Source organism: Salvelinus sp. IW2-2015, linkage group LG16 (assembly GCF_002910315.2).
Source record: "Salvelinus sp. IW2-2015 linkage group LG16, ASM291031v2, whole genome shotgun sequence".
NCBI classification, from domain to species: domain Eukaryota; kingdom Metazoa; phylum Chordata; class Actinopteri; order Salmoniformes; family Salmonidae; genus Salvelinus; species Salvelinus sp. IW2-2015.
Window position 1 is genome coordinate 16,262,374 of NC_036856.1, and position 22,209 is coordinate 16,284,582.

At 41.8% G+C, this 22,209-nt stretch overlaps 2 protein-coding genes across 7 annotated transcripts; one reads left to right on the forward strand and one right to left on the reverse strand.

Annotated features, from left to right (window-relative positions):
• Positions 1 to 23: 23 nt before the first annotated feature.
• LOC111975520 (signal-transducing adaptor protein 2) lies at positions 24 to 14,284 on the reverse strand. Its single transcript, XM_024003829.2, has 14 exons — positions 13,806 to 14,284; positions 8,792 to 8,863; positions 8,530 to 8,649; positions 8,391 to 8,447; positions 7,487 to 7,644; positions 7,202 to 7,333; positions 6,928 to 6,997; positions 6,228 to 6,330; positions 5,950 to 6,048; positions 5,536 to 5,607; positions 5,356 to 5,430; positions 2,775 to 2,843; positions 877 to 1,020; positions 24 to 692 (listed from the first exon to the last, which is right to left on the reverse strand). The coding sequence occupies exons 1-14, from the start codon at positions 13,896 to 13,898 to the stop codon at positions 643 to 645; spliced, it is 1,314 nt and encodes a 437-aa protein (XP_023859597.1). The 5' UTR covers positions 13,899 to 14,284; the 3' UTR covers positions 24 to 642.
• A 73-nt stretch (positions 14,285 to 14,357) lies between these two features.
• On the forward strand, positions 14,358 to 20,907 carry mpnd (MPN domain containing). 6 transcript variants are annotated; one of them, XM_070447557.1, is made up of 15 exons: positions 14,689 to 14,775; positions 14,883 to 14,992; positions 15,308 to 15,376; positions 16,624 to 16,826; positions 17,033 to 17,254; positions 17,456 to 17,567; positions 17,682 to 17,763; positions 17,851 to 17,947; positions 18,064 to 18,136; positions 18,264 to 18,340; positions 18,463 to 18,631; positions 18,743 to 18,813; positions 18,912 to 19,001; positions 19,921 to 20,013; positions 20,291 to 20,907. In XM_070447557.1, the coding sequence occupies exons 3-15, from the start codon at positions 15,373 to 15,375 to the stop codon at positions 20,375 to 20,377; spliced, it is 1,380 nt and encodes a 459-aa protein (XP_070303658.1). In that variant the 5' UTR covers positions 14,689 to 14,775; positions 14,883 to 14,992; positions 15,308 to 15,372; the 3' UTR covers positions 20,378 to 20,907. The 6 variants fall into 6 exon arrangements, with proteins under 6 accessions (XP_070303657.1, XP_023859596.1, XP_070303658.1 ...); XM_024003828.2 differs by lacking the exon at positions 14,883 to 14,992 and having other exon boundaries at positions 14,585 to 14,703; XM_024003827.1 differs by having other exon boundaries at positions 14,710 to 14,992.
• Positions 20,908 to 22,209: the final 1,302 nt, after the last annotated feature.

Consider the following 22,209-nt stretch of genomic DNA (forward strand, 5'->3'; position numbering starts at 1 on the left):
TTCTCACAAGAATAGACACAGGATATAATTCCGGTGACTCCTTTTATTTCATTCAGGAGACAACATTGGCTTCATTGCCTTTGACAAAAGTCTGTTGTAGAATTGAGAGACAAATGTATAGCGATATAAATATAGAATACCGTAGCATGTCAAAAAACGACAAACAAAAACACTGACAGGTTTAGAATTGATACTGTAGGCCTATTGGATTACATGAAAAAATATATTAAAAAACTAGTTAGACTTTTTCAATAAGTGTGCAAATATACAAAACAACCGTGGTGCGAACGTGACAATTAAATGCCGATTTACAGTCTGTTAAATTTGCTAGTGTCTGGTTTGGATGAAGCGATACTGGAAGGAGCAATCGATAAGGCATTCATCTCAGAGTCTGAGCATACACAGCCCAGCTGAGAAGGAACAGGGAGACCCAGGCACCCGGCCCAGGGAAGGAGGCGGCCAGAGTAGCCCAGAGGCTGCGTCTGACAGAGGGAAATACGGTCCATGTCTCTGTCTACCAGAGAAAGTGACATGTTTGGGCAGTAGTAGTAGAATGTTGAGTGTCCCCATTTTGTTGTGAAGCCATTGCTGTAGCAGGTTTTTCCACTTGCTGGTTGACTAAGCTGCCAGGAGAGGTTACTGTTATTGCGCCCGCCTCTTCTCCAACTTCAACTTGAGCTCCTCAGATATGGCTGAAAGGAACAAGAGTCAAGAAACCAGCATTTAAGAATTTAACTTTGGAATGGTTTAATTTATATTTCAACAATACATACGCAACAAGTTCCCTGAGCAATTACCTCTCAATCATATTCCAGATGGATGGAACTCTTCTAAATGACGAGATAGTAAAAAAGGAAATCAAAATGGTTGACCTACTCTGAGCCACAGCGTGTGGTGGGACAGAAGTCACAGTGATGCTTCTCAACCTGGTGTCAGGGGTATCTGTGGAGGTCGAGTGGGAGGTATGAGGTGTACGAACAGAGGGCACCAGTGGTGGCATCAGGGCCTTCCTCTCAGGTCCTACAACACAAGGGAGAACAATTTCATTGACTGATTCCCAAAGGGAAGATTCAGTGGATAGCCTAAAAAATAAACACACAAGACAAAAACACCTCAGGGTGCCATGATAGGTATTTAAAAAAAAATATTTGCATGTCGACTGCCTTATAAAATGAGATACAGTGCATTCGGAAAGTATTTAGACCCCTTGACTTTTTACACATTTTGTTACGTTACAGCCTTATTCTAAAATGGATGACATGATGACATGTTAAATAGTTTCTCCCCTCATCAATTGACATTTTTGCAAATTTATACAAAATAAATAACATTTACATAAGTATTCAGACCCTTTACTCAGTACATTGTTGAAGCACCTTTGGCAGCGATTACAGCCTTGAGTCTTCTTGGGTATGACGCTACAAGCATGGCACACCTGTATTTGGGGAGTTCCTCCCATTCTTATCTGCAGATCCTCTCAAGCTCTGTCAGGTTGGATGGGGAGCATCGCTGTACAGCTATTTTTCAGGTCTCTCTAGAGATGTTCGATTGGGTTCAAGTCCGCGCTCTGGCTGGGCCACTCAAGGACATTCAGAGATGTGTCCCGATGCCACTCCTGCGTTGTCTTGGCTGTGTGCTTAGGGTCGTTGTCCTGTTGGAAGGTGAACCTTGGCCCTGAGCAGGTTTTCATCAAGGGTCTCTGTACTTTGCTCCATTCATCTTTCCCTTGATCCTGATTAGTCTCCCAGTCCCTGCAGCTGAAAAACATCTCCACAGCAGGATGCTGCAACCACACTTCACCGTAGGGATGGTGCCAGGTTTCCTCCAGACGTGACGCTTGGCATTCAGGCCAAATAGTTGAATCTTGGTTTCATCAGGCCAGAGAATCTTGTTCCTCATGGTCTGAGAGTCTTTGGGTGCCTTATGGCAAACTCCAAGCGGGCGGTCATGTGCCTAATTACTGAGGAGGGCTTCTGTCTGGCCACTACCATAAAGGCCTGATTGCTGGAGTGCAACATAGATTGTTGTCCTTCTGGAAGGTTCTCCCCTCTCCACAGAGGAACTCTGTCAGAGTGACCATAGGGTTCTTGTTCACCTCCATGACCAAGGCCCTTCTCCCCCGATTGCTCAGTTTGGCTGGGTGGCCAGCTCTAGGAAGAGTCTTGGTGGTTCCAAACTTCTTCCACTGTGGTCTTGGGGACCTTCAATGCTGCAGAAATGTTTTGGTACCCTTGCCCAGATTTGTGCCTCGACACAATCCTGTCTTGGAGCTCTACAGACAATTTATTTGACCTCATGGCTTGGTTATCGCTCTGACATGCATTGTCAACTATGGGACCGTATATAGACCGGTGTATGCCTTTCCAAATGATGTCTAATCAATTGACTTGACCACAGGTGTACTCCAATCAAGTTGTAGAAACATCAAGGATGATCAATAGAAACAGGATGCACCGGAGCTCAATTTCGAGTTTCATAGCAAAGGGTCTGAATACTTCTGTAAATAAGATCTGTTTTTCATTTTCAATACATTTGCAAACATAAAAAAAAACGGATTTCACTTTGGTATTATGGGGTATTGTGTGTAGATTGATGAGGGGAGAAAAATATATATTTAAACCATTTTCGAATAAGCCTTTAACGTAACAAAATGTGGAAAAAGTCAAGCGGTCTAAATACTTTCCAAATGCCCTGTATCTACTAAGACCATGAAAACAATGTTTTAAAAAAATGTCTTTGCAAGACAGCAGAGGGCAAGCAAATAGGCTGCTCACCAGAGCTGAGCAGCACTTCACTTGGCAGAGATGTTTGATGGGGCAAATGGGGGGTCTGACGGGGCATCACTAAAACATAAAACACAATGTTTCAAAACCTTGCTCCTCTATATGTTTGTTTCAAGTACATAGTTCATTAAATATATTTCAGTTAATGGCTGAGGCAAGGTTATTATAGTTGTGATTTTATATATTTGTCTTCATTTCTATTAGTTTATTTAAAAATTCAGTGTTCTGGACCTGTTAGTTGTTTAGCACCCCCTAGAGGCAGTTTAAGTGCAGCAGAGTAGAATTTACCTGTTTGTGTCATGTGACAGAAAGCAATTTCAGAAGTGAAGCAATGTGTAAGATGTGCCAGTAGTTACAATCCTTAAACATCCTTTATAAGCTTTGTATGACAATGTCTGTAAGTAAATTTGTTTATTAACACATGACAAATGTTTCACATAATTACAGAAACATGAAAATTGAGTTAGCTGTTAGCTACTTTGCATTAGCTTCAACACTATATCTCCCTGGGGACACCTAGCTGAGCAATATCAAGCATACAGTTGCATTCTAGCAATTTTATATTCGGCTCTAGATTGAGTACTCTTATTCCTTATTTCGTACATTTAGTGCAGTTATTGTGGAAGACATTCTGTGCTCTATACTACTGTAACTGAAAACATGTACTTTTGTGTTTGTTGCAGTTTCACTCTGCTTCTCACAGAGTTATATGAATGAGTGTTTAGCTAGATAAGGGCTACTGTACATTTAGCGAGTCCAATATATTCAGTTCGTTTTCAGATTTACTCATTTTTATTTAGTTTCAGTTTGATAAAAACATTTCTATATTTAGTTTCAGTGTTAGAGACAGAAAGTAGCCTATGGATGGGAGGCTAGGATCATATATGTGTTGTAGGCTTATAGCAGGGCTCTCCAACCCTGTTCCTGGAGAGCTACTGTCCTATAGATTTCTGCCCCAAGCGCAGCCGAATCTAATAATTAGCTGGTTGATTAAGACGAATCGGGTTAGTTACAACTGGTGTTGAAGTGACAACCTACAGGAAGGTAGCTCTCCAGGAACAAGGATGGAGAACCTTGGCCTATAGTTTGTCGATGCATGCACCATCTGAGCAGGGGGACGCAACCATTCTCTGCTTATTGCGAAACAGCTCACTGGCAAATGTTTCTGGTCGGGGCGTGGCCACACTAGTCTGCTCACTGCCCCAACCAGAAATAAATAGCTAGCAAGAAGTTTAGCTCTGGGGAACACCCTCAGTGGGGTGGGGGCAATAAGCAGACCAGAGTGGCCCTGATCAGAAAAAAAAAAGAAAAAAAAAAAAGAGGGTGTATTGCTTTCTTTACAGTCTCTGCTTCGCATTTCTTTCCTGTTAGATAGTGATAGCAAAGATGAACATCTTGTCAATATAATAGCTCAAGTAACAGCTCTAACAATGAAAATACATGTCCTCAAAGATGGAGACGAGATCAGGTGGGACCATTCAAGCCAATGAGAGGGCAGATACACATGTGAACAGGCACAAATAAGTTGTTTTTCCTCAAAGGACAAAACAACCTAAACATTACTCTATTTAACCAAATAATCCTCACGTAATTTGACACTCATACACCTCCATGCAAACATGTCTGCTTATCTTGCAGGGAAAGATTTTGGGCAGATATAATTCTCTCGCTTCGCCTCATCCTCTCTGGTGATAGCTAGTGAGTGATACACAAGCTTGGCCTATTTGAAACATTGCCATCTACTGGCAGCATTTACCTGCCAGAATTAGAAGCTCAAAAAACAAAATAGCTTGAAAACCTTATTTGATTTGCCAAAAAATGCCAAAATATTAAAAAAATAACTGAGCAATTTGATGTTTTTTATTTTATAGTCAAAGAGAAGTTTCAGTATAGTTTAAATTTTTTACAATTTTTATTTCAGTTTACCAGTGGTGTAAAGTACTTATGTAGTACTTCAAAGTATTTTTACTTAAGTAGTTACTTTGGTTCTGCACTTTACTATGTTTTACTTTATTCCAAAAGAAAATGATGTGCTTTTCACTCCATACTGACACCCAAAAGTACACATTACATTTTGAACGCTTAGCAGGACAGGAAAATGGTCTAATTTACACACTTATCAAGAGAACATCCCCTGGTCATCCCTACTGCCTCTGATCTAGCAGACTCACTGAACACATGCTTTGTTTGTAAAGTGGTGGAGTGTCCCTGGCTATCCTTATATAAAAAAGAAAAATGGTGCTGTCTTTAATTGAAGGAATTTGAAATGATTTATACTTTTACTTTTGAAACTTAAGTATATTTTAGCATTTACATTTACTTTGATACTTAAGTATATTTAAAGCCATTTAAAAAAAAATACTTTTACTCAAGTAGTATTTTGCTGGGTGACTTTCACTTTTTCTATTAAGGCATCTTTACTTTTACTCAAGTATGACAATTGGGTACTATTTCCACCACTGCAGTTTACTAAAAAGTATTTTTTCCAATTTTATTTTTTGTTTACTACAATAACCTTGGTCTGTAGTTGTTAGAGTAGTACGGTACCAGTAGTTAAGACAGTGGGACTCACTTGGCAGACGAAAGCGTGTGGGAGGAGTCTGAGAGGGGTGAGCAGGCTGCAAAGTAGTGTCTTTCTTTTCTTTCTCTGGAAAAGCACACAGACAAGAATAGCAACCGAGAGTGAGAAATTAAATCATACTTGAAGTGTGTTTGAAGACAAGAGGGGAGCGGGACAGAGGATAGTACTCACGGGTATCATTGAGGTCAAGGCTCACTCCTGTATCTGACTCAGGCTCTGTAGTTGGTACACGCCCCCTTGGACCTGGGATTAAAACACAATATTCCTTTTCTCTCTTCTTTAGCATAACTCATTGAATCTGTTTATTACTAAGGCAAAACATTCATTATTTGAAGCTTGAGATAGAAGTTGACAAGTAGATCTGGGATCAGATCCTTTCCCATTGTCTTACGTCAGATAGTCTAACATGACGCAAATGGACTATCTGTCTTGTCTACTTGTAAAAAATGTTGTTAGTGGCAACTACCTCTAATTCCTAATATGAATGAGAGCTATAAGTGGTCAAGTGCATTTGGCGACATTGTAAAGGTGTGGGTGTGTTTGTTAACAGGGTCAAGGAGGTCCCAGTAAGGGAGGTATGTATACCTGGTTTGGGAGGTAGAGCAGGGACTGGCACAGGGTGCATGGGAGTACTGGGCACACACTGCAGACTCTCTCCATTCTCCTCATTTGCCTGAACAAACGCTGGGGAGACAGAGGGCATGAATGTTATGACCATGACTGATAAGCCAGAGCTATACTTAACTCAAGATGGACAATGAACAGAAACAGAGGGGAAAACAGGGAGAATGAGGAAGAATGTAAAAGAGAATGTATAAGCGAATGAAAGAGCGCAGTAGTAAGTGCTGTGTGCTCCGTCTTACTGATGCTCTCTTCGTACGGTCCTTCCATAATGAAGGGTGTCAGAGTTCCATTAGTCCTGTCCACCAGACAGTTTATGACATCATGCAGTGTGGCACAGAAGATCTACAGGCAGAACCATCATTAACATTTTGCACACACCACCTCATACTGGAAATACAGTGAAACAGCTGAAAACACTGTCAATATGGCCCATTTAGAGAAACATTTACCACGCACTCTGTGCCAGCAATCAGAGAAAAGTGCTCAGAGATTGGCTAAAGCAGAACGAAGCTATTATGCAGGTCATAACATCAAAAAGCACCAATAAATGTAAGATGTATTATCACAGTGATTGATTTGTCTGTTTTTCAGGAGAAAACAGGGGCAGGCAAAGACAATCTTATTGTTTGTCCTGTGACTACCAGCAGAATATTTCATCAATGTCTTCCTTAACACTCCCTCACATTGGGTTAACCTGAGGTTCAATGCCTCTCTAGGGTCATAATGAGAATTCCCATTCATAACTTTAGAATGAGGAAAAGTGTAAGTTAACTGCCATAAAGAAAATAACTTTAAATTGATTATTTTATGTTCTATTATACAAATAAAACCTCTTTAAAGTATTGTGTTTAAAGTGTTGTGTGTGGCAGTGGACAAGCAGGTGTATTCAGCAACAAGGAAGCAGGAATAATGATTCAGGAATCCCTTTGAAACGCTCACTGGAGTATCTACATCGATGGCGTATCCTCCGTCATGTTTCCTGGTCACGCGATAGTGTCTGAACACAGACCTGCCAGAAGAGAGTATCAATGAGTGGCACATTAATTAATTAGAAGAAATCTGTCACATGAACAAATAAGTACAGGCTTTCCTTCACTTGATTCAGCATGTGTTGCTTTCATGGACTATTAATCAAACTATCATGTGACGTGTATTTTCTTTGATTGAACTGTAGACAACACTGTCAGGAATTGAGGGGAATGGGGGAGGGTACCCATTGAGGTCCTGTCGAGTGGTGACAGCCAACGAGGCGCCATCCCTGCTAGGCCGAATCAGCAGGTTCCCACAGTCAGAGTGTCTCTCCAAAGTCATCTCTGCCTCAGTACGAGACACGGGCTGAAAACACCTGCACATAGAACATCCACATATAACACATCTGAACAGTAGAATAAAATTGGGCAAACAGAGCTAGCCAGACACCAGTAAACAGCCCAGTGTAAACCTCCGGCTACCAGCACTTTTGTCCCATAGATTTCTAATATACATATAGGGCACTCACGCAGGCATGTCCCCTACGAGGCTGAGGTAAAGTTTGGAGCTGGATGCTGCAGCAGGGGTAGGGGACAGGGTCTTCAGTCTCTCCCTCTCGGCCTCTACCGTCTCTCTCATCATGTGGATCTGGCCTGGCAGCAGGTTGAGTGAGCTTGGCACTGAATGCTGGAGGGAGAGACACAAGGAGTATTTACCATCATTTAGACCAAAGGCCATGAAACACTGGAAATGTTTGGGGCAATATTGACTAAGCTGTGTGCCATTATGCCATTGTTACCAATGCAGTTTCATCAAATTCCCCACAGACAGATAATTATATAACACCAATAAATATATGGCATGATATTATACTGTCTGCGCATGCCAGTGAGACAGACAGCTTGAGAGATGGGAAGCAAGCCAAGACGAAAGTGAAAAAATAGGGTAGGAAAGAGAAAGATCAGGCTTAATTAAAATGTGCAATCATAAGTGTGATTTGGGGCCTCCCGAGTGACGCAGCGATCTAAGGCACTGTATCGCAGTGTTGGAGCGTCATTACAGCCTGGGGTTGTTTCATCCGGCTTCCTGGTTAAGTGAGCGTGTTAAGAAGTGCGGCTTAGGACGCATAACTCGACCTTCACCTCTCCCGAGCACGTTGGGGGAGTTGCCCCGATGAGACAAGATCGTGATTGGATCGCAATTGGATATCACAAAATTGGGGAGAAATGGGGCATAAAATAACAAGAATTTATAATAACTGACTTGATACATTTTATTATAATCCCTGCCAAGACTGGAGATAAGCAGGGCTTGATAAACTGGGCTTGAACCATGAGATAAAATAAATTATTCTCAGTTTACTTACCAGGAAAACTAGCCTACTGAGCCATATGTGGTATGATAGTGAATTAGCTGTATCATGTTTCACTAACCTCAACTACAGAGTAGATGAAACCTTTCCATAGTTCTCGAGCCTCTAGACTTGGGGCCTGTAGAGTGAAGGAGAGAACCCATTAAACCATTAATAAAACAATAGTAACGCAAAACAAAAATAGTCATCCATGTCCTTACAGTGATTTTGATCTCCCCATCCTCCATGCGCAGGATGAGTCTGGCTGCCTCCAGGTTTCTGTCCCGACTGCAGTCATCCATCAAGGAGATGATGCCACGGAGCTCTAGTTTCTCCACATACTGTTGAAAACGCACACAAATGAGTATGCAGTGACAAATGAGTGGCCACCATCCCAATACATCGACCACTGAGCTTTCCTCTATCTGATGTCCCACTTGTCCCATCGTAGGCCCCTTCTCTTGCCCATTCCAGTTAACTCACATAATTGTCATTGGTGTTGTTGTAGAAGAAAAGAATGTTTCCACACAAGCATGTCCATAGTCTCCGAGATGCCTAGAAAGACAGAGAGAGATGGCGGAAGACAGACAATGGCTATGACACGTTGTATAACACCATAAAGATTTACAAGAATACTGCATGAGATGAACTATAGATAATGAATTCCAGTTTATGTCAGTATAGTTACGTGTAATGAGTTGTGTCATTTGAGTCACCAGTCTACACAAAGTGGCACATAACATTGTTGAAAATCGTTCTCCCAGTGTAATTCATGTCAATCCTGTTGAACTGACTGACCGTGTCTAGTTCCCATCAAGCCTAACTTTATGTGACAGGACTGGCTTGAATTATGAAGATGACCACATCGTGGGCGGCTTTTGACCATTTTGGGGGATTCCTCATGAATTTCTCATTGGTAGGAAGATGTTTGGTCCATTTCAGAACTTGGGTACTATATTTAATATTATCTGAATCTTATTAATTAAAAAGGGTCAATTTGGGTGCAATCAATTAGCTTCATTTCTCAGAGAAAATGTCAACAAAATAATGGCATTCCTGAAACAATCTTACCTGTTTCTAACTACAGAAACAATTTCATAACAATCTGAGATGGTGGGTAACCTCGCTTGCTGAAATGAAATGGAACGACTCTGGTAGTAGATAACAGAACAAAACAGGCTGAATGACAAATTAGGAAAACAACCACATATCATCACAGGATGCCATTATTAGAGCCCCAACACTGTCCAGTCATGTCTGAAGCCCGGCCCATTGCTCTAATCGGACAATACAGCAAATAATAATAAAGACCTGTCAATCATCTAATCTGTTACACCAGCCTGCTCCAAACGTAATGCCTTGTGGCAATAAGTAGTCTAACCAGTTCTGTCTCTGACATCCCGTGGCTCCTTCAGAGAGAACAAAGTCCAAAGAACCACCCAATTTACCAGAAACCATTTATAATGTGTGCTCCACCCATAGCACACATACTAGAGCCGGCATGCAGACATTCTCTGTGTTAGTTACCCAGGAATATTCCAATATTCCAGCAACTACCGCTAAAATAATATTGCTAGTCAAAACGATACAATATATCAAAAATAATATTTTGATATCTACTATTTATTCCCCCTCCCCCCCATCACTAGCATAGAGTTCTATGGTTTGTTAAACTTTTAAATCAATGTTTTTTGTTTGGCATACATTTTAAGTGAAAAATCTAAGTATCAGTGCAATTTCGTAACCATGGAATTGCCCGACATCTCAACATGTAAGCTTTTGTGTACCATGACGATAGGAAATATTACAGGAAACTCCAGGGAGTTTCCAGCTTGCTCAAGTAGTGGCCCAGGCTCATTCCACACATTAGTGAGATGTAAATCACTCATCTGGATCAGCCCTTCTTCCCCAGTCAACAACAATAGCCCCAAGGTTCGACAAAGTATATGTTGTCTGGTCTTTGGCATCCCAACGTAAGTAGCCTAGCGGGCAATAGGGCTGGGCGATACGGAAAAATATCATCTCATGGTATTTTTCTAATTTTTGACAGCATTTTATGTTTTTGATTAATAAAAGTTCTACATTTTCTTTATGAATAGTGCGTGACCCTAGGGTGGCAACACATATATTCAAAATTATTTCAAATGGGTCTTTCTCCATTCTGATTGTTTTATACTGTTCAATTCAACTTCAACCTAAAATAATTTCCTGCATTTCCATCAATTTCTGCATTTCCTGCACTCATGAGATAATTTCTACATTGCCACAATATGGACAAAAAAACAAGACCTTATTTTTAACAAATGTTACAATTGCGATTTAGATCAAAACACTTAGGTGAACTTTTGGAATCATGGAAATAGAATGTTTATTCTAGAATATAATGAATAGTGGGCACTTTCAATACAGTGTTGTTTGACATGACAACGAACGAAAATGCCATGAATGAGTTATTGTGACATGGAACATCACTTTGGTTCCTACCCTGTTTCCCAGGGGGCCCTACAAACTTTGGCTACATTAAATCTTTATTCAATAGCTAAGATATTCACGCTTCACCTAGTCCTCTTTGTTTTAGAAGATACTGTTGCATAAACAACATGCTGATGTAGGCCTCCACCAGCACTGGTATTAGGCTGTAATAGCTAGCTACGTTTGCTCTGACTCAGTACTTTTATTAGCTAGTTAGCATTAGTAGCTAACATGATTTAGCTTAACTTGCTAAGAAAATACAAACTAGCTGTTTGCAGATGTAAGAAACACAAACTAATATTGAAATTATAGAACGCTTGTGGACTTCTATTAGATCAAAGTGGAAACAGCATCGTTGTCATCAACATTGTTGCATATGCTACATTGAACATGCAGACTAAACGAAAGGGTCTTGTGGTCAAGCAACAACAAATGCGTTCCTTGAGTGACAGGGGGTGGGACTAGGTCTGTGTGGAAAGCGGCATAGAGAGAGAGAGAGAGAGCGGAGAGGAATGACTCAAGTAGTGGAGTAAACTATGCAAATGGACATTACACACGCGTATCACATTTAACAAACCAAACATTCAAATACCGTTATAGAAGGTGAAGTAAAAACCCAAACCGGTCCGTGCATCAATACCGCTAGATTGTAAAATATGGTATTGTAAAATATGGTATACCGCCCAGCCCTGGCGGGCAATACACTCCTAACCCTCCGCATCCAGCGAGTATGTGTGTTTGACCAGATACAAGACTATTTTACAGTAAACAAACCGACAAACTTTCAGCGCGCTTATAGGGAACGACATTCAACAAGCACAGCGCTTACATAAATTACTGATGATTGGCTGAGAGAAATTGATGCTGTTTTGTTAGACTTCAGTGCAGCTTTTGACATTATCGATCATAGTCTGCAGCCTGAAAAATGTATGTGTTTTGGCTTTACACCCCTTGCTATATTGTGGATAAAGAGTTACCTGTCTAACAGACAGGGGTGTTCTTTAATGGAAGCCTCAAACATAATCCAGGTAGAATCAGGAATTCCCCAGGGCAGCTGTCTAGGCACCTTACTTTTTTCAATCTTTACTAACAACATGCCACTGGCTTTGAGTAAAGCCAGTGTGTCTATGTATGCGGATGACTCAACTATTATTATTATGTTATAATTAAGTCTGATTTGATAGAGCAGTCTGACAGCAGACTGGCTCTTAAGCATTCATTCAAACAGCACTTTCGTGCGTTTGCCAGCAGCTCTTCCCTGTGCTTCAAGCATTGAGCTGTTTATGACTTCAAGCATATCAACTCCCGAGATTAGGCTGGTGTAACCGATGTGAAATGGCTAGCTAGTTAGCAGGGTGCGCGCTACTAGCATTTCAATCGGTGACGTAACTCGCTCTGAGACCTTGAAGCAGTTGTTCCCCTTGCTCTGCAAGGGCCACGGCTTTTGTGGAGCGATGGGTAACGATGCTTCGAGGGTGGCTGTTGTTAATGTGTTCCTGGTTCGAGCCCAGGTAGGGGAGAGGAGACGGAAGCTATACTGTTACACTGGCAATACTAAAGTGCCTATAAGAACATCCAATAGTCAAAGGTATATGAAATACAAGTGGTATAGAGAGATATAGTCCTATAATAACTACAACCTAAAACTTCTTACCTGGGAATATTGAAGACTCATGTTAAAAGAAACCACCAGCTTTAATATGTTCTCATGTTCTGAGCAAGGAACTTAAACGTTAGCTTTCTTACATGGCACATATTGCACTTTTACTTTCTTCTCCAACACTTTGTTTTTGCATTATTTAAACCAAATTGAACATGTTTCATTATTTATTTGAGGCTAAATTGATTTTATTTATGTATTATATTAAGTTAAAATAAAAATGTTCATTCAGTATTGTTGCAATTGTCATTATTACAAATAAATAAAAAAATTATTTTATTTAAATGGCAGATTAATCGGTGGGTTAACTGCCTGTTCAGGGGCAGAACGACAGATTTGTACCTTGTCAGCTTGGGGATTTGAACATGCAACCTTTCGGTTACTAGTCCAACGCTCTAGGCTACCCTACCGCCCCATGACCGATGGCTTTGTCCATTATACAGTCTTGTTTTGTTAAGCGCCTGGACGCTCGTTCTGAACGTTAACACGAGGGTGGGTATCCTTTCTGGAACGTTCCAACAGGAATATGTTCCAAAAACTTCGTATATAATTTAACGACCCTGGGTTTATAAGCGTGGATATCGACTGCTGGACTACGGGCTAGAAGGTCGAGTGTTCGAGACCTGCTCCATTACAATAACAAGCTTGACAACAAACAACGCATACAAAAAGTTATATAGCGGCAGAATATGATACCGGTAAACCGTAGGGCATTTAGCCTCGGGGGATGCCTTGCTTGACCACACCCTCCCTCCTTCCTTGCTCCTGGCCTGCCTCTTCCACCAATCCATTTGTTTTTATGGACTGAAAAGAGCAGAAGCTCTGAGCTGTCCGATCAGGTCCATTGTCCGTAGGGAGTGGGCTATTTCGTTATGTTTTTCCACTCACCACGTTTATTCCGAAACATGTCTGTCCTCGTTCCCTACAGACAAACATTTAAGAAAAAGCTACGTGGTGATTTGATGCCTATTCGGTAGCTACTTTTCTAGGTGAATTGATGCCGTTTTTGGAACAGATTCCTGTTGAAACGTTCCAAAGGTTATACCCACCCCTAAATGTTAAATTACTACTCACTTATAGGGTTAGTGTTCCCACAGGACCATATATCGAGGTTGTTAACGGAAAACACACAAGTGCCACCTGTGCTGATTAGCTAGCTAGCATGCTGGAACACCTGTGTGTAAGCGTAACTGGGTAGGAAGTGTTTGGAAGTTTAGTTTGTAGGCACACAGCCATATAGATCTGTGCAAACATGCTACAGTAAGTATATTTTTGATTATTTCGTGGTGTCTTATTCGACACCTGAAGCCTGTCTGACCCTAGTGTATTGAATTACTACTACATAATGTAGCAACATCCTTATACCTTGTCTTCGAATGACCTTTTTTCCAGGAATCCTTCGTAGTAGCAGTGTGGAAGCTGTTCGCGCTGTCGCCCAGCTCGCTTGGTCGCCGCCATCAGTGCCGAGTGCCACGAAGAGTTTACGCACGGGGACAGTGATTCCCCGCTCTCCTGGTTAAACAACACCTGGGTGGACTTATGGCTTGAAGTGAGAGAGAAAAAATGTATAACATATGAAATCGACAGTCCCTGTCAGAGAAAAGCCACGAGGTTTGGTTGGTCGTCCAGCTATAATTTGGAGAAGCTATTGTTATATGCTTAAGTATCATCTGGCGTTCCTCTCTTGACTGGAAACAATTGCTCTCTCTGTAGAATTGTCCGTAGAGTACTACAGGTGCCACTTGAGGCATGTGTCTGTCGCCAAAACACGCCCACTGCTGGCTAAACGCTCATCATTGGTCTATTTCACATTGGGCCATACCCATTTTTCCAGACGAGGAAGCGCACAGACGTTTTTACAAAAAAGTTTCGGTGAGTGCAGGAAAGTACCGTAATAAAAAAAAAAGTTTCTCACTATAGTTGAAGTGTTAATTAGGCTACTTATTTAGTCTACTAAACTCAACGCGTACAATATATCCTACGCCTGTGTTAACCTCAGAGCTTATTTTCAGCGTTTATCCCAAAACCCTATTCTTTCCCCATTCATGTTCCCCATAGGGATGGCTGAACAAACCAGAGGTAACTCATTTCCGGGTTTTAGAACTAGGCTACAAGCTGGCGAGATCTATTGTCACAGTGAAGGTTAACTTGTAAGTGGAGGTTTTGCTGCCCCCCACAGGATTTGTTTCGGTAATTTGCTCCTTTTCGAGATAGAGGAACCTCGCAAAGGAGGAAAGAGACGAGGGGGAGCGTGGGACTGACTGTAAGAGGAGGAGATTCTCTAGTGGCTAAATATAGGGGAATTAAGGGCTAGGGATGATGCGGTTTGTACAAGGTTAACTTATTTTACATATGTTTGATTGTAAATGTCTCTTTGGCTACTTGTGGTACGTGTTTATAAATGCCAGCAATTAAATGTTTTTATTATTTTCTCTTTGCTAGAATCATCGAATGGACTGACTGGCCACGTACATAGCGGCTGTCTCAAAGCACCGAGCGACACTATCTTTCCGGAAGCAGGAATTTATAAACTGATGATCTAATTCTACCATGTAATTACTAATTTATAGATAAATATATATTTTGACTATAACAAACTATGTCCGATACCGAGTGGACATTGCATAGTAGTAGCCGAATAGTAGCCGAGGAGACATAGGATCAAAGAAACATCGCTTTTGTTTACGGGGAGAGTGACAAGGACGGGAGTGAGAGAAAGAAAGGGGAGGGGAATTGACATTAAAGCAACACAACAAGGAAACTACACTGCAGATACAGACGCCTTCATTTTATGTTTTTGAATAATAGCTCGCCAGCCAGTGTGGCGAATTGTGTTTATTGAACCTATTCTGTGCATTGCTCTAAAGTGGCCCGAAAAGAAAACCTCTTGGCGGAGTTGGAAATAAAGCCGCTCTCCGACGCTTTCAGAGAAATGGGTGAGAATGATAAAATAGTGATTTTAATTATAATACTCGGTGAAATTAATCTCGAGCAGCAGGCCTCGTGTTGCGGAGAATTGCAGAATAACCAATGGCCAGAAAAACAACAACAAAGCGCATACATATTTAATCTACTTTTAATAGTGGTAATTAATAAAATAGCAAATGAGATCAAATCAGAAGGCTATTCTTTTGTCCCTATGGAATTTCTTCTGCGTTTTTGGTTTCTTACTAACCATACAAAAGGAAGGTGTCTCACAAAGGCTCCAGCGTTAATTAGGGGCTATCACAATTATCACAAGTGGCAACTAATTAGCTATGTCAAACATCTCTAAATGTAACATGTCCTACATATTATTATTACATTTAAACTGTGACAGTAATTTATGTGCGTCAGTGGGTGACTTCTTGACCTCAGATGTCATGACCCCTGTATTTGTATTTATTAAGGATCCCCATTAGCTGCTGCCAAGGCAGAAGCTACTTTTCCTGGGGTCCAGCAACATGAAGGCAGTTATATACAATTTAAAATATTACATTTCATAACACTTTTCACAACACATTAAGTGTGTTCCCTCAGGTCACTACTCTACTACCACATATCTACAATACAAACTCCATGTGTACTTGTGTGTAGAGTGTGTGTCTTATGTGCCTGTGTGTGTTCCATAAGGTGTATTTTTATCTGCATCAGTTACCGGATGTGGAATAGAGTTCCATGTAGCCATGGCTCTATGTAGTACTGTGCACCTACCATAGTCTGTCTATTCTGGACTGTGAAGAGACCTCTGGTGGCATGTCTTGTGGGGTATGCATGCGTGTCCGAGCTGTGTGCTAGTAGTTTAAACAGACACCTCGGTGCATTCAGCATGTCAACACTTCTTACAAAAGCAAGTAGTGATGAAGTCGATCTCTCCTCCACTTTGAGCCAGGAGAGATTTGCATGCATATTATTAATGTTAGCTCTCTGTGTACATTCAAGGGTCAGCCATGCTGCCCTGTTCTGAGCTATTTAGAGGGAATCCTTTGTTGGACTCAAGGATATAATATCTTATTTTGGATTAATGACCATCTTTGGTTCTTCATTTCATGTCAAAATCATGGCACCTTATCATGTTTTCATTTGGACATGTTTTTGTTACATTGTAATAAGAGTGGTTCCTCTCTCTGAGGTCACCTTTCTATTGTATACATGGCCTACAAATGCATCATACATAACATTTAATGTGTGTGTGTGTTTTCAGGCTCTGAGCCACCCTTGTCTCCACAGGTGGTGGAGGAGGGAGGAGAGGAAGAGGAGGAGGAGCTGAGTGGAGGAGAGGAGTCTGATCTAAGGACCCCTTCAGGGCGTGGCTCCCTGCTGACTAGGCGAGGCATCACCTTGAGAGTGCTGCTGAAGGACGGCCTGGTTGAGCCTGGGGATGGAGTGCTGTCCATACACTACCTGGTAAAAATACAGTAGTTGATAGTAGATGTCTATACATTACCTGGTAATAAGATAACAGTAGATATTTATACACTTTCTGGTAATAACAGATTAATGTACACTACCTGAAAATACATGTTCACACACTATCTAGTAATAATGGTTATTACTAACGCTACATATGTAATAAGCCTAATTGCATCCTTCTCTACCTGTTCTCTCCCCAGGGTAAGAAGTTTGTAGGCGACCTGTTGAATGATGGGAAGATCCGCTGGGTGGAGACGGGGCAGATCTTCAATTCTCCCAGTGCCTGGGCCACACACTGCAAGCGCCTGGTCAACCCTGCCAAGAAGTCAGGCTGTGGATGGGCCTCGGTGCGCTACCGGGGCCAGAAACTAGTGCAGTACAAGACCAGCTGGCTGCACAAGTATCAGCCCAGTGCAGACATGGTGAGAAGGAGGGAGAGATGGATGGTTGTGAGGAGGAAAAGAGCAGGGTGGAAAAGAGGGGTAGTAAAAGGAAGCGATGGAGGTTTGTTGATACGGGAACTAAAAGCTAAAAGGGGACGATGAAAGAGGGAGAGAACTGCTGTAGAAGACTGTTAGTATGAATACTAGCATCTCACACCCTCCCTCTTCCTGTGATGTCAGAGCCTGGTGAGCGAGGGAGAAGATGACGAGATGGGAGATGAGGAGGAGGAAGAGGGGAAGACGGCAGTGCCGACAGATGACAAGAACAGGAAGAACAAACCTGAGCTGCATGGTGAGATTAAATCCACCAAGAATCTCTAGAAATGGCATTATGTAATTTTAACTGTGTATAGTAGAGAGTGATATGGGAAAGGGATAGATGCATCTAATGTGCTTTCTCTTACAGATATCAGCCTTGTGCCCAGGAGAGGAGACAGAGAGCGAATCCCCGTCAGATACTGCACTCTGGGTACCAGGGATGCTGCAAGGTATAATTGTGCTCATCCCAGCCTATGTCACTGTAATGCATACAAGTAAGCTTCAACACTAATCAAACACATACTGTATATCGACAGGGATCCACACACATTGGTGGAGTTATCAGCTTTCTCAGCCATTAACAGGTTCCAGCCTTTCAATGTTGCTGTATCCAGCAACGTGCTGCTTCTCATGGTAAGCATGAGTCACACAGTGGTAGTAAGAGAGGAAATGTGAAACCGGGGTGTAGGCTACAGCTTGAATCTGTCTTATTGGGGGAAATTGACAAAAGCGTGATTGTGTGCCCTCAGGATTTCCACTGTCACCTGACCACCAGTGAGGTGGTGGGCTACCTCGGAGGACGATGGGACACTAACACACAACGTGAGTATTTCCTATAAAAGCAGAGACCGTGAGCAAACAGGACATTGTACTTCCCCTCTGACATTACAGTAACGATCTTCAACATGTATGATGTGCATGACCTGTCTGTTGTGCCCTTTGCTTGCAGTTCTGACAGTTTTAAGAGCGTTTCCCTGTCGTACACGATTGGCAGATAGAGATTCGGCCTCTGCTGTTGAAGAAGAGGTAAGCCCTACTAACACTGCTAATACCAGGATGTGGATCAACATAAGTAAATTCCATAATATGATACAATCATACATGTTTGTGTAAAATACAAATGGTCTCTTCTTCCAATTACCTTACAGATCTGCCAGAATCTGTTCATGCGAGGGCTGTCATTGGTGGGCTGGTACCACAGTCACCCTCGGGGCCCCGCCCTGCCATCCCTGCAGGACATCGACTCTCAGATGGACCACCAGCTGAGGCTCCAGGGGAGCAGTAATGGCTTCCAGCCCTGCCTGGGCATTATCTGTGGTCTGTACTGGGCAATCAGTTGGCACCAATGGGGAAAAAACTTTTCATATAGAAAATGAAAATAAATAACCAGACATTGAACTAACATTCAAATGTGCCCCTGATTTTTAGGCCCCTATTACCATGGGAACCAGGGTGTGGCGTCCACTATAACACCGTTCTGGGTAGTGCCACCCCCTGAGGTGAGTGCAGTGGTAGTACATGCCTTAATGAATAAGAACATATTCCTCTAAGACAAGGTAAACGTCTATAACACTTATCACCATTCTTCCATCCACAGCAAAGGCCCAATGACTATGGCATTCCAGTGGCGGTGGAGGTGACCTATGTACAAGATAACTTCCTAACTAGTGATGTCCTGAATGAGATGGTACTGTTCGCAAACTTATACTGAAGAAAAATATAAACGCAACATGCAATAATTTCAACGGTTTTACTGAGTTACAGTTGATCAAAATAAATCAGTCAATTGAAATAAATAAATTAGGCCCTAATCTATGGATTTCACATGACTGGTTCAGGGGCGCAGCCACGGATGGGAATGGGAGTAGGCCTATGCCTACCTACTGGGGAGCCAGGCCCAGCCAATCAAAATTCGTTTTTCCCCACAAAAGGGTTTTATTACAGAAATAAATACTCCTCAGTTTCATCAGCTGTCCGGAAGACTGTTCTAAGGCGATCCCGCAGGTGAAGAAGCTGGATGTGGAGGTCCTGGGCTGGCATGGTTACACGTGGTCACACTTGGTCTGTGGATGTGAGGCCGGTTGGACGTACTGCCAAATTCTATAAAACGACGTTGGAGAAATTGGTAGAGAAATTAACATTAAATTCTCTGTCAACATTCCTGCAGTCAGCATGCCAATTGCACGCTCCCTCAAAACTTGAGACATTTGTGGCATTGTGTTGTGTGACTAAACTACACATTTTAGAGTGGGCTTTTATTACCCCCAGCACAAGGTACACCTGTGTAAGGATCATGCTGTTTAATCAGCTTCTTGATATACCACAACTGTCAGGTGGATGGATTATCTTGGCAAGGGAGAAATGCTCACTAACAGGGATGTAAACAAACTTGTGCATAACATTTGAGAGAAATACGCTTTTTGTGCGTATGGAACATTTCTGGAATCTTATTTCAGCTCATGAAACATGGACCAACACGTTACATGTTGCGTTTATATTTATGTTCAGTATAGTTATAATCATAGTAACCATACCTATGCAAATAAATTCAGTGGTAGGACATTGGCCACTTTGTCACTGTTCTATGTTCAATTATTGTTCCACAGATGCTGCTGGTGGACTTCTACAGGGCAGCCCCTGACCTGGTGCAGTTCCATCAGTTCTGGTGTCCTGATACCACCATGATGGACAAAATCAAGGTCTGTTCATATAAGAACTCATTAACAACAGGAAACTGCATACCAACTAACTTTTTGTCATAGATATCCTATTAAATGATTCTAATTCCTTATATGCTTTTTGGCCTTTCATCTAAGGCCAGATGCTAACTTGTGATCAGTGCGCATTATCCAAATGATCACACAAATCTCTCATTGACATCTACAGTTGTGTGAAGTTCAGGTCATACATGTTATCTCCAGTTGGGATATGTCCTACAGAGATTTCCTCCTCACCGGTTTGGTTTCTCTCCCTCAGGGCTCTCTGAGCGGCCATGCACCCAAAGACCAGGCCTATTCTCAGATCTTGGAGCATGTCTACAACCAACTCATCAACACACACTAAGCTGGAGGAGAAACAAGGTTGTGTGTATGCACTGGCTTCAAATGAAAATCTCAAATAACCTATTCCCCATATAGGTCACTACATTTGTAGGTCTCTATATGGGGAATAGGCTCTACAGAGAATAGGTTGTCATTTCTGCCCTTTGTCTGTGGCACTTCAACTGCTGCCCTGACCTCAGGCATACTGTAAGTTGGATGTGCACTGTCCTGACGGAGGAGATGGTGACTCCTGAGTCCGGAGGGCGAGTGTACTGCTCTCCATGGCCTTTTCTGACTGAGGTCTGTATCACTGACAATGTTTGTACAGTATGACATGTGCGTGCTGTGAATGTGTCCCCTAGCATCTGCTGCCAGTGCTTGACGTCAGACTGTTGTTACAGAAGTTGACATGGATATAAGGATCTTCCTCTTCTCTATTACCTGTGGTGTATTTATCTAAACTGTGGTCTGTGACATGTGTTAGTACTAATATGTGAACAATCCTTTGAACCCCCTGAATACCTAATACATTAAAAACACACACTGGAACTACTTCTGTGTTTGTCTGTGTTGGTGCTTTGGAAAGAGCTACACGGCCAACTTTCGTCCCAACAACCTATTCAACATTACAAGCCAAAAACAAAGGTAAAAATAATCATTAGTGTAAAATCCACCCTCTTTACATGCATTAACATTTTGGCATCCAGGCAGTATAAGTTGAGCATTTTATTACCAAAACATTCCATACACTCAGTGCAGAATGCTTTTTTTTCTCCATTTATTTATACAAAGATGGTAGAAGGGGGAAACGAGACAAAGCAAGTACAAATATTTTGATAATACATGACAAGATATTGCAGTTAAATTTGACATACCATACTAAAATGACATACCAAAAGTAAAAAGAAAGCTTCAACTAAAATACATACATTTACAATGTATTGAATAGACCTACATGCAAAGATTAATAACAAGTATTAAGGTTTCGTATATAAAAAATAATACTATTGAATGCAAGAACGACCTTTAGTTTTTAAAGAGAATTCTGGTACTCCAACTGATTAGACAGAAATAACCCTTTTTAAAAAGTGTAGTGTGACACAAAGACATGCACAAATGTATGTACACCGCAAAGTGCCAAGGCTGGAAATGGCAACAGAACCCTTGGTACAGAAATGTATGACCATTGTAAGTAGCTTGGTTATTTTGGTTGGTAGTATTATTCCTTCCTTTCCCAACGGCACTGAAGCACCCCTAACTATGGATTCTCTGTTGGTTCTGGACTTGTGTTTAGTGTGATTGTCAGCACCAAGTTGCTCTTAACCAGTCCATCACTCCACTCTCCCATTGAAATGAACTACAAGCAGGACTGTAAACGTATGGAAGAAATCTAACACCAGAGTGAGGTGTTGTGACAGAGCAGAGTGGTGGATGGAGGGAGCAGCCTGGAGCAGAGAAGAGTAGCTTAAACTCATAACCATTGAAAGTAGCCTGGACCTCAACACTGAGGGGAGAGGAATATGTGAATGAAAGAGTGCACTGCAGCAAGTGCGACTCAATCACATCGCCTCCACAACTATCAATTGTGGAGGGTCTCTTAGCGCTGATAGTATGCATCTTGGTAGTAGGGGCTTTTCCTAACAGAACAATCATCACAAATAAAATAAGACTTCTGCTATATATTATTCCTTTTCCCTTTTTGTCCTGTTCTGCATCACTAACCTGTCTTTCCCTCATTCAGTATTTACTGTATTTGACGCCCTATGCAGTCCTGTCCAGCAGCACACATACCAACTCCAGAATAGAACCCAACCCATCCTAAGAGACCCAGCGAGGAGTATGATAATCAACGGA